The sequence below is a fragment of the Erithacus rubecula genome, assembly GCF_903797595.1.
Source record: "Erithacus rubecula genome assembly, chromosome: 12".
In the NCBI taxonomy this organism is placed as follows: Eukaryota; Metazoa; Chordata; class Aves; order Passeriformes; family Muscicapidae; genus Erithacus; species Erithacus rubecula.
Window position 1 is genome coordinate 16,049,346 of NC_136664.1, and position 15,141 is coordinate 16,064,486.

The window sequence follows — 15,141 nt, forward strand, 5'->3', positions numbered from 1 at the left end:
CACACAGATACTCTTGTTTCAGAGCATACCACTAAAACTAGTTAAAGGTACTGTATACCATGTTCTGTATTTGTGCTGGTCTGTAGCAAATTAAAATATTTTAATGTAAAGATCATAGTCATGATTAATTTACCTTCTCATTATAGTACAGCTCAAGCTGCCTGCCTGATTGATGAACCTAAGCAAACAGGACAGTATAAATACCCTGACAAACTGCCAGGGCAGATCTATGATGCTGATACCCAGTGCAAATGGCAATTTGGAATGAAAGCAAAACTGTGCAACCTCAGCTTTGTAAAGGTACCTATTGATGCACTTTTGAGAAGTTACAATGATGTGAGAGATCTGCAGTACACTGAATAAGCACAAGTAGGAGGGGGTTCTTCAGAGGCCTGGGCTCTTTCTCTGCCTTATCTGGCTTGGCAATTTGCTTTGAAGGTACTGGCCTCTTTTGAGGAATATCCCAGTCCCAGGGGAGTTCAGAAGGAAATGTGTTCCTTCCAGGAGTCACAAGGGGGGCACTTGAATCCACATGAGCCCTTGCCTGCCATGCTAAGGGAAATTAGCAAGCAGCAGAGTTTTGATCAAAGCTTGTGTGGGGTAAGAGGGACTCAGTTTCTTGTGTTTTACTTTTATGACAGCAAAAAGTCTGGGAGAGATCTGTAGGGTTATTTTAGAGCAACGAAATGTAACTTATACTCTTGACTTCATGATGAATGATTAATTTAGATTAACCTATTGTTTTAATGACTGTTACACTCCTTACTGGTCTCTTCAGAGAAGGCATTTTTTAAAATAATCTGGAGTGCTCATTCTGGAAAAAACATATGGTAATTTCTTTTACTCCTGATATTATCCTGGAGTATTTTGATTTAATGTATACTAACCACATTATTCAAGTGGTGGCAGCTGTGTTTCTTCCACAGCTAATAGACAAGGAAGAGGGAGTGAACAGCACTGTGCACAGAAAGCCTTTCCAGATATCTTCTGTGGTTTAGAAAAATCTTGTCTCTTCACAGTATTATAGTCCCTGTAGACATGATGAAATTTTAGCCATGAACTTTTTAACACTGTGTTCTATTATAATCTCACACTCAATATAATTTTAAGAAATATATAGTGAAATGGTGCATAAACAAGAAGGAAATATACTGGGTACAGCTGTGCTGGGAAACTTTAACCCAGGCTTTTCTAAATTCAGAAAAGTGTTTTTTAATACATCTTTTAAGGTAGCAAAAGCATGTTTCATTGGAAATAATGGAAATATTTCCAGGAAATAGTGGAAATTTGGAGCACTGTAACGAGTACTGTTTCCTTTCCAGGATATCTGCAAATCTCTCTGGTGTCACAAAGTGGGTCACAGGTGTGAGACAAAGTTCATGCCTGCAGCAGAAGGAACAGCTTGTGGTATAAGTATGGTAAGTTGTTTTCTAAATAAAATATTGTCACCCTAACCTGAGTTTAGATTGTGTTTGGTCAAATAAAAGCTCCCATCAAAACTGTTTTAGCCAGATCCCTCCAGATTTACCATCCTGAACTTTGGGATTGCTTTGTAAGTTATTCCACTGTGGTGCATATTCAGGATTCTGTGGCACCTGTCTGATGACAGGGCCTGGTGCCTCTCCCAGTGAGCTGTGGGGTCAGATATCTCTGGCAAATCTAAATCAGTAAGAAAATACATTAATTATAACAGGAGTTAGATCAGTGCTTCAAATTCCACTCTGATATGAGCATGCCTTAAGCCATAATATTTGCTATACAGACTAAGGCCACGTTTTCATCAGAGATCACCACTTATTTGAGTGAAACCTTCTAATTTACACTCATCTTATTTGTTTGTATTTACCCTCATTTGTTAGTGTTTATTTGAGTTGAACCTTCTCATTTACTCCCCTCTGTAGTTGTGCAAAATATTCTCTTTTCCTATAAGGTTCCTTTGTTTTCCAGCAGAATATTGTTTTGATTGAGATATTGACAAATGTTCTATTTTGCTTTTTCTCTTTGAGCAGTATTTCCTAACTGAATCATAAAAGTGAGACATGTGAGCAGAATTCTAGCAGGCTGTTTGTAAATTACATGGGAAGCGTTGAGCTCTGCAGCACAGGGCCATAAAGTAACATGGATTTTTGGGGGAAGAGTAAGGCAAAAAAGCACTCCTCAAGAGAATAGTTTTGAAAATTTATCATCTCAGGGATCTTCAACTCAGAACTTGGATATAATCTAAATATTAGAACATTATGTATCTATGCCACTGTATGGATCGATGTCCCACTCCAGAGTCCTTGTCCTGCTGTGAGCTGTTCTCTGGATTCAGTGGGTGACCTTATATTTAATAGGATCAAGCACTGGAGCTTTTAAATGTGTTTTTTGGTTTTTTTTTTTTTCCTTTTTTTGCCTCTCCTAGGTGCTGCTAACTGTGTTTGCTGTCCCTGTTTTGCAGTGGTGCCGCAGAGGTCAGTGTGTCCGCTACGGTGACCACGGGCCCAGGGCTGTCAATGGCCAGTGGTCAGCCTGGTCCCAGTGGTCAGAGTGCACTCGCACCTGTGGAGGGGGGGTCACCTATCAAGAGAGGCACTGCAATAACCCAAAGTAAGACACAGATATGGACAGGTAGTATTTTTATACTGTTCCTGTTGCTAGAACAGAAAACGAGCCCGGTGCATTTCTGCAGGGCAGGGACGTGTGTGGAAGTGTTTGTAGGGCTTTCTCCCATCCCAGCATGAGCAGTCAGTGGCTGGAAGGCAGAGCCCTGCCCTGACCTCAGAAAGCAGACTGGGGCACCTCAGCATCTTCAGCCCAGCTTACTCCATTTATTTTGGGATGCTGCAGTTTATCAAATACTGCAGAAGTAAGGAAGCACCATACAGACATTTTTATACCTAACAGCCTAAGGTCAGGAGAAAAAGATCTGAAAAGCTGTTAAAACTTCTAGTGAGATCATGTTATCCAGGATGATAAGGACAGATGTCTTTGCATGTCTGTCATGCTCTTTGCATTCTTTTTATATTTCATGAGTCGAAAAAAATTTGCTGAACCCTAGAATTGTGTGCTAACTCATGAAACATTTTTTATTTGCCTCTAATTAATGTCTTATCTCTGTATATGCTATTCATTATAATAAGTATTTGAAGTATATTAAACGTGTTAATTGACCAGCATCTTTCCCAAGTACTCAACTCACTGCAACTTACAAGAAAAACAGGGTTTCCCTGCTTTAAATCATACACAAATTCAGCAGGCATAGACACATGTATTCCTCATTGCACACAATAAAAGCATCATTTAAACTGCAGTAATAAAAAACAGAGAAAGTATGACACAGTTTATATGAGGCTGTAAAGAAGCCTCTCATCTACTGTACAGTGCTGCAGTAATAATATCCACGCTTCACATACTATGTTATAGAAGAATGTGAGTTAGTTCAAGTAGTCTTTATTACCCTCAGCCAAGCCAATTTTTGCAGATCCATAGCAGAGCGTTTTGTCAACCTTTTCTGTTGTTTCTCAGTTCATTTTCATAGATAAAATTACTTGTATATTTTCCTTTGTTAAATGCTTTAGCAAAAGAATGCAGGGTCTCAGTTAGAGGCCATATCTATATATTTTGGTCTTCCTGCTTTCTCCCTGTTTATCTTGCTGAATTTGTATGGCTGCACATTGTTCTTTGTATTTATGCACAAGCTGCCCCTTGCTCTCCCTGTGTGACAGGAGAATGTCCAGGAGTGGAAATGGTTCAGTTTGGTGCACTGGTGGGACTGATAAAGATTTCTGGGGTCTTCAAACAGAAGCTCTTCAACAAGAAGAGTGTCAGCTGCTGTAGCATTTAGAACTTTCCTTCAGAGTGAACTGTCTGTTCTAATAAAGTAGTATTTGATGTAACCAAGTCATACTTGGTGCCAGAGCTGGATCATGTTTACTCTGGATTTAATTCCACTGTATTAGTGGTAATCCAGTTAGGGCAAAGAGAAGATGGTATAACTCACTCTCAGATTTACACTGATAGAATAACAGAGGTATAAATAAGCCACACAACAGTGCACAAATGTCCAGGTTGCTGTATTTGCCATCACAGAATTTTGTATGAAAGTGGAATCAGAAGAAAAATAGTATCAATTTTCCATGCTACACCACACAAAATGATTTAAAGACTAATCCCTGTTCATTGTTCACCTCTGAAAACACACAGCAACTCAGAATAATGATTCCTTTCTTTCTGAATTTCTGAAACATATTTCAGATGTTTATATATTTTGGTACATATATGTATGTTATTTTATACATGATATATTTATTTCACTTTTCCTAATCCAGATTTGTGTAGGAGCTAATGTTTATTTTGTTCAAAAGATTGATAGATGATTTTGAATAGCAAAATTTTGAAAATGACAATGGCATTTCCGTAAGAGCATCAGGCTGCTGAGTGTGAAAATCTCGCTACCTGTGTGAGTTTGTAAAATCCTCCTTTTGCAAATAATATCCAACCAATTCAGTTCCCTCCCCCTTGCCAATTTTCAGGCCCTTGTGACCACACCCAAACAGTTTTGGGTATGGCTTTGGAATTCCCACTGGAGTTGTGCACAAATTTTCCCTGACAAACACCCATGGGGATGACCTGCAGTCCACAGAGCTGGGCAGACTTGCTAAAATCATTATGTTCCTCTAAATTGTCACAGTGCAATTTCATGGATCTGGTTTTCATACACCACAGCACTTTACAGCTGAGGTACTTTTCCAAGATAGAAATTGATTGCATAATTTAATAGTTTAGCTGGGAAAGAACCCGAAGAGTGCCTGAGAGATTTAAATTAATACCTAAATCATATCTGTGGGACTGCATCCTACACTTGACAATAGTGCATTGTTCAGCAGAGCAGGATGGAGCTGTAGGCATGTGTGCAGTCAAAAGACTGAATCCAAACTGCCTGAACAACTTTTTGCAATCTTTTGTGTGCAATATCTGTAGCAGTGATTGCAGAAAGTGTGAGATGTAAACTGATGCAAATTAATGATGCCATTTAAAATACTTCTAGAAAACAAAGACTGTGAAAGATATTGTAGACCTTTCAGATTTGTGCACAACAATAAAAGTTTGTGATACCATCATAATATGGCCACAAGATGAGCAGAAGTGTTCTTATGTGAAATAAATGGATTACATTTGTTGATGGATTACTGGATTACAAAAAGTGAGAAACAAGAATCCAGAATTTCAGAGTCTTTAATCATTTGGCATTGCAAATATTTTCCTTGATCACATCAATTCCATGCTTTCTCACTCCCTGTGTTGTGTTGCAGTGAATTTCATGGTTTAGAAAATCTACCCTTAAAAGGGTACTCCAGAATTAATTTAAGCTACTCTTATAGCATTTTAATATTTGAGTCTCATATGGAGTGGAGTACTTACCTTTTTGCACTCAGATTCCTCTCCCAAATCCATACTGGGAGACTTTTTCTTGCTGGCCTTTCTCACCAAATTTCTCCCTTTTCCAATTATCCTCAGCAGGACCTCATGTAAGTCAACCTATTTATGCCAGTGCTGGGGGATCACAGAGAGATGAAAGCTTCAGGCTGTGTCTGTACTGGGGAAACTGTAGTGCTGCAGAAACTCTTTGTGCAGGTACACGAAATGCTTCTGGAGGTTAAAATCTACTGGTGTTACAAATAACCTCAAGAAAAGCATAATTTTCTCAGTGTGGATAATAGTGTTTCCACAGAAACCTGCATTTGTAGATCTCCATCTCGTTTCCTGTGAATCATTTAACTCCTACTGACATCTTGTTGGTAAAAATGAAGGTGGAGAAGTTTCCATCACTCTCAAGCCAACAGTTTCAGTAATGGGAATGTACTGTAATATTAAAATATAGTAATGGAGCTGGGAAACAGAATGCCTCTTTCAGAGCTCCCTTAGTTTGGAGGGATTTTATCCCATCCTCAAAAGCAGGAGTGCGGCTGGAAATCACGATCTAGCCATAAATAATTCTATTATATTGCTTATTTGGTGGCATTTACTTGGAAGGAGTTTGCCTCTTTTCCTTACACTAAAGCAGATTTGTACTCTGGGGTTGAAGGAGGTCAAAAATCCTCCATGTGCTGAAGCTGTAAAGAAAGTCTGTAGGGAATTGAGTCAGCACCCAACAGTTTGGCTGCCTTAACTTGAAGCTGTCACCAATTGCACAAAGTCAACATAAACACTCCCTGATTTCACTGAGGTTCCACAACCTCCCTGCCCTTCACAGGCTGGATTGCCACCAACAAGGACAAAAATTTGACTTTAAGACCTTGACCATTATACCCAGTGTCAGTGTAGTTGGCTGATGACCTCAGGAAAAGTCAGTGGAAGTTGTTGTGGTTTTTTCCACAGGACATTTCACTGGAGATTTAACCCAGTTTAAAAGACAGTAACAGGTGGGTTTCCATCTCTTTCTCTGAAAGACTGTTTTGCAGCCCAGAATTCTGGAAAAGGCAGATATTGTATGAGTAAAACATAAAAAAGGCAAGTCCCAGCTTGGTTAGAGGTTTAGATGTATGGGAGGTAAAATTTATCCCAGAGCAAACAGAAGAGGCACCTGGATTTTCTCTGCAGGTTGCACAGAGCTGTCTCCATGCTACTCTAGGAGTTTCATGGATTTGGGGAATAGTTACCATATGGTATTTAGGGATCTCAATGAACAATATGTTTCAATTGCACATTTTGTACTCTTAGAATTTTTAATGTTTGCTGTTAGTTAATATATTACTCTTATTCAGTATCTTTTTTATATTATTCTGGGCATTTTCCTTAATGTGTGTGTAATATGGGAAAAGCTGTCCACTCAAAGTTTGTATCTGGTCTTTCAAGTATGTAAGTTCCCTAATTTCTTTTAAAAATCATTATATAAATGAGTGCAAGTGTAGCATTGGTTCATTTCTTTTCACTGGGTGCAAGAAATCTATAATACAACAAAGGGTTCTTAGAATTTGTTATTTTGAAGCCTTGTCTCAGTGCTTGCCAGATGTGTACCTCAGCATTGTGAAACTACACAAATGACATCAGTGAATTGCTAAGTTAGAAAGACCAACTCTTGCATTTTACATTGTTTTACTATGTCTGTGCACAGACCAAATGGTTAAAAAAGTAATATTCTGATAATGTGAGGTATGAGCAAAGTAACAGAATATGCTCTTTCCATTCTGGCCAAGATGAAGGGAAATGCCCAGGTGAGGTTTGCTGAAGTGCATGTGGCATGTTTAAAATTACCCCTGAATTCCAGCATTTTCCTAAAGCAGGACCAGTATGCACAGTCCCTGTTTCCTCTGACTATTTAAAAGCACATTTTTTCAAAATTATTTACAAAAGAAATGAACAAGCAAGTGTAATCATTCATTCTCTTTTTGTTTGATCAGTGTTATGTTATCCTTTATTAACTCTAATTGTGATAGGTAATTCTTTGCACATGTTCATTCCTTGGTTACAGCAGAGTAAAAATAGCTGTATAACAAGGTTGAACCCAGCCAGTACCAAATAGCCCCATAAATTTAAATTAGTGCAAACATGACTCACCTCTAGATGGTTGCATCTTTGCTGAGTCTGCAGTGATCCAAGTAGATAATTCATGTAACTGCCTTACTTGGTTTTAGGAACCATGAAAATTAATGACCCATATAAGAAATACTGATCTCCCAGTGCAAAATATCCTCTCCTGCTCCCTGCACACACTCACTCACACACATGTAACATGCCAAAAACACACAAGGCAGATTTTGCAAAATCATCTTTTTCTCTTTTGTTTTTGGTAGGCCACAGTATGGTGGGAAGTTCTGCCAAGGTTCCAGTCGTGTTTATCAGCTTTGCAATAAGCAGCCTTGCCCAGCAGACAGCCTGGACTTCCGAGCCCTGCAGTGTGCAGAGTACAACAGCAAACCCTTCCGGGGCTGGTTCTACAAGTGGAAGCCCTACACCAAGGTGGAAGGTGAGAGGGGCTGCCCAGCTCTCAGGGGCAGGGAGGGAGCTCTGAGCACCAATTATGAAAAGAGCCCTGAGCACCAATTCCCTGTGTGTGCTCTGAGCACCAATTATAACATGAGCTCTGAGCACCAATTCCCCCCTGTGTGCTCTGAGCACCAATTCCCCCGTGTGCTCTGAGCACCAATTCCCCTGTGTGTGCTCTGAGCACCAATTCCCCCGTGTGCTCTGAACACTAATTCCTCTGTGTGCTCTGAGCACCAATTCCCCCTCTGTGTGTGCTCTAAGCACCAATTCCCCTCTGTGTGTGCTCTCAGCACCAATTCCCCTCTGTGTGTGCTCTGAGCACCAATTCCCCTCTGTGTGTGCTCTCAGCACCAATTCCCCTCTGTGTGCTCTCAGCACCAATTCCCCTCTGTGTGTGCTCTCAGCACCAATTCCCCTCTGTGTGTGCTCTCAGCACCAATTCCCCTCTGTGTGCTCTCAGCACCAATTCCCCTCTGTGTGTGCTCTGAGCACCAATTCCCCTCTGTGTGTGCTCTGACCACCAATTCCCCTCTGTGTGCTCTCAGCACCAATTCCCCTCTGTGTGTGCTCTCAGCACCAATTCCCTGTGTGTGCTCTGAGCACCAATTCCCCTCTGTGTGTGCTCTGAGCACCAATTCCCCTCTGTGTGCTCTCAGCACCAATTCCCCTGTGTGTGCTCTCAGCACCAATTCCCCTGTGTGTGCTCTCAGCACCAATTCCCCTCTGTGTGCTCTCAGCACCAATTCCCCTCTGTGTGCTCTCAGCACCAATTCCCCTCTGTGTGCTCTGAGCACCAATTCCCCTCTGTGTGTGCTCTGAGCACCAATTCCCCTCTGTGTGTGCTCTCAGCACCAATTCCCTGTGTGTGCTCTGAGCACCAATTCCCCTCTGTGTGTGCTCTGAGCACCAATTCCCCTCTGTGTGCTCTCAGCACCAATTCCCCTGTGTGTGCTCTCAGCACCAATTCCCCTGTGTGTGCTCTCAGCACCAATTCCCCTCTGTGTGCTCTCAGCACCAATTCCCCTCTGTGTGCTCTCAGCACCAATTCCCCTCTGTGTGCTCTGAGCACCAATTCCCCTCTGTGTGTGCTCTGAGCACCAATTCCCCTCTGTGTGTGCTCTCAGCACCAATTCCCCTGTGTGTGCTCTCAGCACCAATTCCCTGTGTGTGCTCTCAGCACCAATTCCCCTCTGTGTGCTCTCAGCACCAATTCCCCCTCTGTGTGTGCTCTCAGCACCAATTCCCCTCTGTGTGCTCTGAGCACCAATTCCCCTCTGTGTGCTCTGAGCACCAATTCCCCTCTGTGTGTGCTCTGAGCACCAATTCCCTGTGTGTGCTCTCAGCACCAATTCCCCTCTGTGTGCTCTGTGCAAACACAGCCCCTATGAGCAGGTAGAGGCTGGCTGACTCTGTGTGAGATGTGTTTGCTCCCTGGCAGAGCTGCAGCCAGCCTCCAGTGTGATCCTGCCTGCATGGACATGCAGGATTGATTTGGGTTGGGAATTCGAGTCCTTGTCCTCACCATGACTCCTGAGCTGTTGCTGCCCCTCCCTCTCTCATTTTATATTTCATATTGCTTAGTCTGAAACCCAAGCAAAACAATTTCCATGGAATTTTCAGCATGGGAAATGTAAGCTTCCACAATAACACTACCAGAGTCTTCCTTCTTTTGGAATGTTCTCAGATTTCGAAATGTAACAGTAAATCAACCTTTTGACTTTTCTGCTGGTATGGTCCCATGAGAAGTGGAAATGCAAACAATGTACTGGCATACATTTTTTAAAGTCATCTTTTACTAAGAGATCTTTATCAAGTTCAGGTCTCAATAACTATTTCTGGTTTTTTGCACAAGGATGTTTATTTTTACTTTATGCATCTTCATTTTGCAAATATTTTGAATCAGTATTCACTTTTATCAGCTAAAACAAATACAAAACAAATGTTTCTCTAGTTTGAAAGCACTACTTGAATAAAACTGAATTTTCTCACATCATAGCTGCTTTGTTTAGCACATGTACAAATTTGCTTTTGATGATAATGTGTATAATTAAGTAGATATATAAACATACAGAAATGTAATTTTCCTTTGTAGCATAGATTATATTTTCTTCAAAAGTCTTTGTGGACGTTTCCACGGGTATTTAAAAATGTATAACAGGCAGTGTGAACAGAGGAAAGAAGTAATATAAATTCACAGCATGTAGCAGTGGATGTTGTATAATAAATCAAAAAACACATCTTGTTTAATAGAAATTAAGGTGGCCTACATTGGTTTTAAAGGGAGGGGCTGTGCTTAGTAAAGATGGAGTAAAATTTGGGACAAGAGGCATAGTTTTCAAATGCAAGATGTCCCCAAGTGATTCTGAAGTTGAAAATGCCCATCCTTTCTCTCAGCTGCTTTGTAAAAGCTCCCCCCAAGATCTACATTTATAGTTCTGAAAAACATGATCTGGATTTCAAAATTGCTGCAGATGCTTTGCCTCTGTAGAAGGAACTACTGGAAATCCAGCTGCTGATTCAACAATATAAGAATTCTCTTTTGAATCCAATTTAATGTTCTTAAAAACTGTTTTATTTGTTGCACTTAAATTTGTATTAAAACTCTGCATTTCAGCATTTGTGATAATATTTACAATTTCATGACTGGTTTTGTCTGTGCAGAATTAATCAGCCCTTTATAAGCATAACACACCACCCATGTGTAAGGAGACATTTGACAATGGTTGGGATTTGTTGGAGGAAAAAGACTTTTGTTAAGGGAAAGTCTGCCTGCAGTTCTAGCTTTCAGCTGAACTGGTCATTTGTGCTGTGTTATCCCTTTCCCAAATTTTAAATAAACTTAAAATAAAATGTTTGCAGTCTCCCATTTCTCTTAATAAAAATGAAATTCAAGCCTGTGAAGCAGTGGAACTGAAAGCAGGGTGCAGAATTAGAGCTAAGGCACTGACTTTGAATTCTTAATTCTTTGTGTGGACAAGAAAATCCACGTGTGCTTTTTAAAAAGCATAATATAAACTTCTATATTTAGCTATATTTCCATTAAGCTGCATTCTGGTGTTCTAAGTTGTCACCATGCACAGTTCATCCTTGTCTTCTAGAATACAGGAGGAAACAACAGCCAAGGTGCTTTTTATCTCTTTAACACTGCAGATGTGCTAATGCTTCCTTGTCTTGTGTTTGTTTGTTTGCTTGTTTTTTCCCCAGAGGAAGACAGATGTAAATTGTACTGCACAGCTGAAGACTTTGACTTTTTCTTCGCAATGTCCAGCAAAGTGAAAGATGGAACTCTGTGTTCTCCAAATAGTTATGATGTTTGTATTGATGGAATATGTGAAGTAAGATAAAATTTAGTTTCTTACAATCCTAATGTCTATATTTTTTTTTTAATAAGTGGGCAATTGACTCCTTTAGGGAAAATGCAGCTGTTTCTTCAAATTCCCTTTTCTCTGAGTCCTTCACTTGTGCCTTTTGGTTGCAGCAAGTAGGGTGTGATCATGGACTTGGTTCCAAAGCGGTATTGGATGCTTGTGGAGTTTGTAAAGGAGATAATTCAACGTGCAAGTTCTTTAAAGGCCAATATTTGATCCAGCACAAAGCTAATGGTAAGGAAAACTGTTCCCCATGATCATTAACTCCCTGCTCTGCTGTGTCCCCATGTAATAGATATGACCCTTGCTCATCCAGGCAGTGGCTGAGGGTCCAGATGTGAGTTGAAAATCACAGGGAGAGTGAGAGGAGAGTTCACATTTCTCCTGTTTCTTGGTAACAAGAAGGCTGTGAGCATAAGTCTTGGTCAGTTAAACAATACTCTTGTTTCTTAAGCTACATTTTCCCTTTACTGTGAATTTCCTCTTAAAAAAAGATTTTGGGATTTAGGCAAGTGACAAAATAGCTGTCAGCAGCTCTGACTGGGATGGGACTGTGGAACATATAAAAAGCAATACACAGCATAATGCCAAACATGACAGTATTTCCATGTCCATTTTCAAATTAAGTTGTCTGGAAGCTGTCCAGCTGTTTCAGTGGAAGATCCAGGCACTGGGAGGTGGACTTCTCCTTAGTGGACTGTCACAGGCTTCTTGGGAAATAACCTCCCTGTCCTGCAGTTTTTCAGTCGTAAAATACAGATAAGATTTGAGTACCCACAGCGGTGTATTTGTTTGCTGTCGGTCATAAGACATGTCCTTACAGTAATAAAGGTCAGGAAATTGTCCAGGATGTAGTCATGCAGCCCTGGCTGGCAGCAGGGAGATGCTCTGGTACCCAAGGCTTTGTGGAGACTGCATCCCAGTGCACCTCACCCCAAAGCCCTTGTGGCTGGCAGCAACACCTTCCAACTGCAGGGAAAGCTACAGTGCAGCCACCATCAGTATGTTCTGCATTTTCCTGAGGTGAAGTCGCTTTTTCTTGCCTTTAATCTAAAGGAAAAATTTCAAGAATTGAAATACCTCAGAGTTGCTCTGATTAGAGGCTGCACGGGCGGGAGTGCTGTAATCAGAACAGTTTTTTCCTGGTGAAAGCGGATTGACTTGGCGAGTCAGAAGAGCTGTGCATCTTCTGAGCTGCGCTGATTTCCAGTCTGGCTCAGGAGGACGGGCCAGTGTGCGTGTGCCAGCTGCCAACAGCTGCTGCTGCTCTCCCCGCAGACTACTACGCGGTGGTGACGGTGCCGGCGGGTGCGCGCAGCATCCAGCTGCAGGAGATGCACATCTCCCCCAGCTACCTGGCCGTGCGCAGCCTGGCCAGCAGGTACTACCTGACCGGGGACTGGACCATCGACTGGCCGGGGAAGTTCCCTTTTGCTGGGACAGTGTTCCATTACCAGCGCTCCTTCAGCCAGCCCGAGAGCCTCTACGCGGCGGGACCCACCAACGAGACGCTGGTCTTTGAGGTGAGCCTGGCTTGTGTTTGTTCATGCCCTGATGTCCGTCACAGAATTGGAAACGACAGCTTGGGGCTCTCAGAGAGATTAAAGCACGGCGTTGAGTCACGGCAGCGTTCGGGCTCAATTGTGTGGTCATGCGCGATTGAAAGGCGTTCCCCTGCGTTACTGGGGGCTGAAGTTTGGTAAACTGTTGTTGGATGCTGCTGGGAACCAGGGGACAAGCAGCCTCGAAGCCTTGCCTTTCTCAGGCTTTACAGGGTCCAGGAATTATAACAACGATTATGCACCTGCAGGGTGTGTGAGAGCCGTGTGAGTGTCTCGTGATATTTTGCAGAAAGTATGTTTTCAGAGAGGTGGTGCCTTCTTGGACCAATGAGTCTTTCCTGTTTTTCACATACTACCCTATATATATGTGTAGTTTAAATAAAGCTGCTTCTCTCTTTTGCTTCTCCATTGCACAAGGAACGATATTGCATCATCCTTTTCGCTGCTCCTATAGCCTTAAAATGCAACAAACTGTCACAAACTCAGTGAAAAGGAAGGTGCATAAAACACCCTATAGCATAATTTCTGAGTTGCACAGTGCTGATGGAAATTTTAAATGCCTCCCATACATGGCATGCAATGAAATTCAATAAGGTCAAAATTAAAGGTACCATTATGTCAATGCTCAGTGGTTACAGGTACAAATAATGCTTCTGAAACTGCAGGTGAGTGGAGCCATTTTCACATCCACCTTGGAATGCAGTCAAAATACCACACACAGGCTCCTGCAAAATGTATTTATGTTAGTTCAGTTATTCCATTACATGTGGTCATCTCAAATGAAATTTGTGTCACCTACTTTGTTTGCCAGATGTCCTGTGTTGAAACTATTGTAAGCAGAAAGGAAACTTGCTACTTACATGGTTAGTTCAAATTTTAGTTTACAATTTTGAAATTGGCCTGTGCTACTGCTGCTCCAAGAAAAATCTCCTTCTGCATTAGGTTGCTTAGCTAGATTTCCTTTTAAAATGCATCAGAACATCTGAGGGGCCATTTCTGGCTGATTCAGGGCTTTGCTTCCTGTTAGCTCAATTAGTTTGCCTTTGTTAGCTCTAGCAGGTCTTTGGATTTGTAACTCAGCTGTTAGTCTGCTTTGATGAACCCTTCCTTCCCTGGGAGAAGGAAGGATCTCTCCCAGCAGGGATTCAGTTCCTCCCCACCCCTTCCAGCAGCAGTATGGAATGGGCAGTGCCCCTGGGGGGCACAGCAGTGAGTGCTGTGCCCCCTGTGTCCCCTGCCCGAGGCAGCAGCCTGCTGTCCTTGCCCCCATCCCATATCCCAGTCTCTGGAATCCTCTCCCTTGCCCAACTTGGGCTTGTTAAACCAGGAAAGAGCAAGCACAGACTGGGACATGAAGTATATTCTTCGAGGGTTATTAAAGCTTTCACAAGTGAGCATTTGGAATACTGAAGAGCTTTGCTGCTCTTCCTGCTGGCTGAGTAAAGGACTGAAACATGTCCTGAAGGCCCTGGACCATGGGCAGGGTGAAGCTCTTTAGGGTGAACACAAGTTTTAGAGCAGGCAGTTTGACATGGGCTAAAGGTTTGTCATTCTACAAATTGGTATCACAATTCACAGTGCCTTTTGCAGCATCTTTCTCCATTGAGGAATTTCCATTTTGGATGTGTGTGCTCATAGGGATCTTCCTTTAGTCTGGTCAGTTTAGTCCACAAGCTGCAGACATGCTCCCCTCTCTGCAAATGACCTGCCTTACACCAAAGCAACCACACTTACAAATACTATGAAATGTTAAGCTGAACTCCCAGGAATCTTATTTGTCATAACCCAAAAGTAGATTTGAGCTGTATTATTATTTTGGAGCTGAAGTATGAATAATAAATCCCTACAGTATGTGCATATCGTGCACGTAATGTGCAGAATAAAGATTAAAGAAGAGAAATTAATGCCAAATAACACTTCTATTTTCATACTTTCAAATTATGCTAAGCAGTTTTATTAAGATGTAGCATTTAACAGGAGGCTGTTGCTCCTTTCAGAGCTTATTTAGGCTTCCTTTGTATTTTTATTTAAATACCTACACCACTGGCATTGGTAGCTGGGGATTCTAATGACTAAAAATATTATGTGTTCCCTAATTACACATATCTATGAACTGGATTTAAGATGGTTATTTTTCTCCTTTAATAATTTAAGCAACATTCAACAAGCAGAATTCTGACAAAAAATGCAGAATTTTCTGTTCAGATTTTCATTATTTATAACTTACCAGTAACTCTAAAAAG

The 15,141-nt window shown here is 41.5% G+C and overlaps 1 protein-coding gene across 4 annotated transcripts in view; it reads left to right on the forward strand.

The window, feature by feature from the left end:
• The window catches only part of ADAMTS18 (ADAM metallopeptidase with thrombospondin type 1 motif 18), a 79,412-nt gene that overhangs the window by 39,922 nt on the left and 24,349 nt on the right, over positions 1-15,141 (forward strand). For all 4 annotated transcript variants that reach the window (XM_079316465.1, XM_079316468.1, XM_079316466.1 and 1 more), the window contains 7 exons: positions 147-300; positions 1,323-1,418; positions 2,441-2,589; positions 7,776-7,948; positions 11,173-11,303; positions 11,447-11,570; positions 12,615-12,859. In XM_079316465.1, coding sequence (XP_079172591.1) covers positions 147-300; positions 1,323-1,418; positions 2,441-2,589; positions 7,776-7,948; positions 11,173-11,303; positions 11,447-11,570; positions 12,615-12,859 — 1,072 coding nt within the window. The remainder of the gene's footprint in view (positions 1-146; positions 301-1,322; positions 1,419-2,440; positions 2,590-7,775; positions 7,949-11,172; positions 11,304-11,446; positions 11,571-12,614; positions 12,860-15,141) is intronic.